This window comes from Onychostruthus taczanowskii, unplaced genomic scaffold (assembly GCF_017590055.1).
Source record: "Onychostruthus taczanowskii isolate IOZ18803 unplaced genomic scaffold, ASM1759005v1 scaffold642, whole genome shotgun sequence".
Classification (NCBI taxonomy): Eukaryota; Metazoa; Chordata; class Aves; order Passeriformes; family Passeridae; genus Onychostruthus; species Onychostruthus taczanowskii.
In genome coordinates this window covers 11,278-13,827 of record NW_024504145.1, presented here as the reverse complement: position 1 = coordinate 13,827, position 2,550 = coordinate 11,278, and the positions used below count along the sequence as shown (strand labels likewise).

General features: G+C 57.6%; 1 protein-coding gene across 1 annotated transcript in view; it reads right to left on the bottom strand.

Annotated features, from left to right (window-relative positions):
• Window positions 1–13: 13 nt before the first annotated feature.
• LOC121344537 (death domain-associated protein 6-like) overlaps window positions 14–2,550 on the bottom strand; it is a gene marked incomplete at its 5' end in the record, with an annotated part of 6,583 nt that continues 4,046 nt past the window's right edge. The window contains 2 exons of the mRNA XM_041420610.1: window positions 14–222; window positions 371–575. Coding sequence (XP_041276544.1) covers window positions 14–222; window positions 371–575 — 414 coding nt within the window. The remainder of the gene's footprint in view (window positions 223–370; window positions 576–2,550) is intronic.

Here is a 2,550-nt window from a genome sequence, read left to right as displayed (position 1 = left end):
CCCCCCGGTGACGTCATCTCGCGACAGAGCGGGCGCGGTCCGCGCAGACCACGCCCACAAAGGGGCGGAGCCGAGCGATAAACAAAAGGCGGGGTTTATTTGGGATGAACCGAAGGGGCGGGGCTTGCAGAGCGGGGGCGTGGCCAGAGCGGGTGGGCGGGGCTAATCCGAGTCCGAGAGCACGATGATCTCCTCGGGGTCGCACTGGGTCCCCACGCTGGTCTGGGAGGGGGGAATGCGGGAAATTTGGGGAAATTCCCCCCAGAATTCCCAAATTTCCCCCCAAATCCTCCCACAATTCCCAAATTTCCCCCCAAATCCTCCCACAATTCCCAAATTCCCCCAAAATTCCCCAATCCCCAGTCCCCACCCTGCGCCGCCGTGGCCTCTCTTCCTTCCTCCTCCTCTTCCTCCTCCGTCTCCTCTTCCTCCTTGACCTTCACCCGCCCTTCGGCCTCGGAGGACTCTGCTTCCTCCTCCTCCTCCTCCTCCTCCTCCTCCTCTTCCTCGTCTTCTTCCTCCTCCTCATCTTCCTCTTCTTCTTCATCCTCCTCTTCTTCCTCCTCGTCCTTCCTCTGTGGATGAAGAATTTTTATTGGGGGGTTTCGTTTCCCAGCCTTCCTCCTCCTCTTCCTCCTCCTCCTTTTCTTCCTCTTCCTCCTTTTCCTGCTCTTCCTCCTTCACTTCCTTCTCCTTTCCCCAGCCTTCCTCCTCCTCTTCCTCCTCTTCATCTTCCTCTTCCCACTTCTCTTATTCCTCTCTTCCTCCTCCTCTTTCTCCTTTTCCCACCCTTCCTCTTCCTCCCCCAGCTCTTCCTCCTTTCCCCAGCCTTCCTCCTCCTCCTCCTTTTCCCACTTTTTCCTCTCCTCCTCTTCCTCCTCCTCTCTTTCCTGCCCTTCCTCCTCCTCTTCCTCCTTTCCCTGCCCTTCCTCCTCTTTCTCTGCCTTTTCCCACCCTTCCTCTTCCTCCTCCTCTTCCTCCCCCCGTTCTTCCTCCTTTCCCTGCCCTTTTCCTTCTGCTCTTCTTCCTCCTTTTCCTTTCCCACCCTTCCTCTTCCTCCTCCCTTCCCTGCCCTTCCTCCTCCATTTCCCCTCCTCCTCCTCCTCCCCCACCTGCCCTTCCTCCTTCTCTTTCTCCTCATCTTCCTCCTTTCCCTCTTTCCTCCTCCTCCATTTCCTGCTCTTCCTCCTCTTTTCTGTGCTCTTCCTCCTCCCTTTCCTCCTCCTCTTCCTCCTCCCTTCCCTGCCCTTCCTTTTTCTCCTCCTCCTTTGCTTGTCCTTCCTCATCTTCCTCTTCCTCCTCCTTTTCCTGCCTTCCATCCTCCTGTTCTTCCTCATCCTCCTCCTCCTCCTCTTCCTCAGTTTCCTCCTTCTTTTCTTCCTCCTCCTCCTCCTCCTCCTCCCCATTTCCCATCCCCCTCCCCACCTTTGCTCTAGGGCCCTGTTCCCATTTCCCACCTTGGTTCCCATTCCCATTCCTGTTCCCATTCCCATTCCTGTTCCCATTTCCCATTCCCGGTTCCTGTTCCCATTTCCCATTCCCATTCCCATTTCCCATTCCCATTTCCTGTTCCCATTTCCATTTCCCATTCCCCGTTCCCATTCCCATTTCCCATTCCCATTCCCATTTCCCATTCCCCATTCCCATTTCCATTTCCATTTTCCCATTTCCCATTTCCTGTTCCCATTTCCCATTCCCCGTTCCCATTCCCATTTCCCATTCCCATTCCCATTTCCCATTCCCCATCCCCCGTTCCCCATTCCCATCTCCCGTTCCCCGTTCCGTACCCTGTTCCCGCCCTTCCGGGGCCATTCCCATCTTTCATCTCCCATTCCCCATTCCCATTTCCCATTCCCATTTCCCGTTCCTGTTCCCACCCCATTCCCATCTCCCGTTCCCCGTTCCGTACCCTGTTCCCGCCCTTCCGGGGCCATTCCCATCTTTCATCTCCCATTCCCCATTCCCCATTCCCCTTTCCCGTTCCCCATTCCCGTTCCCGTTCCCGCTCCGCACCCTGCTCCCGCCCTTCTGGGGCCATTCCCATTCCCATTCCCTATTCCCCATTCCCGTTCCCCACTCCCGTTCCCGTTCCCGTTCCGTACCCTGCTCCCGCCCTTCTGGGGCCATTCCCCATTCCCATTCCTGTTCCTATCTCCCATTCCCATTCCCATTCCCGTTCCCATCTCCCGTTCCCGTTCCCGTTCCGTACCCTGCTCCCGCCCTTCCAGGGCCGTTCCCCATTCCCTGTTCCTGTTCCTATCTCCCATTCCCCATTCCCCATTCCCCATTCCCGTTCCCCGTTCCCCATTCCCATTCCCCATTCCCGTTCCCTATTCCCCATTCCCATTCCCATTCCCATTCCCCATTCCCACTCCCATTCCCCATCCCCACTCCCATTCCCATTCCCGTCCCCATTCCCGTTCCCGTTCCCGCTCCAGTCCCGTCCTGCTCTCCCATCCCGTTCCGGTTCTGTCCCGTGTCCCGTTCCCCTCTCCCATCCCATTCCCGTGTCCCGTTCCCCTCTCCCATCCCATTCCCGTGTCCCGTTCC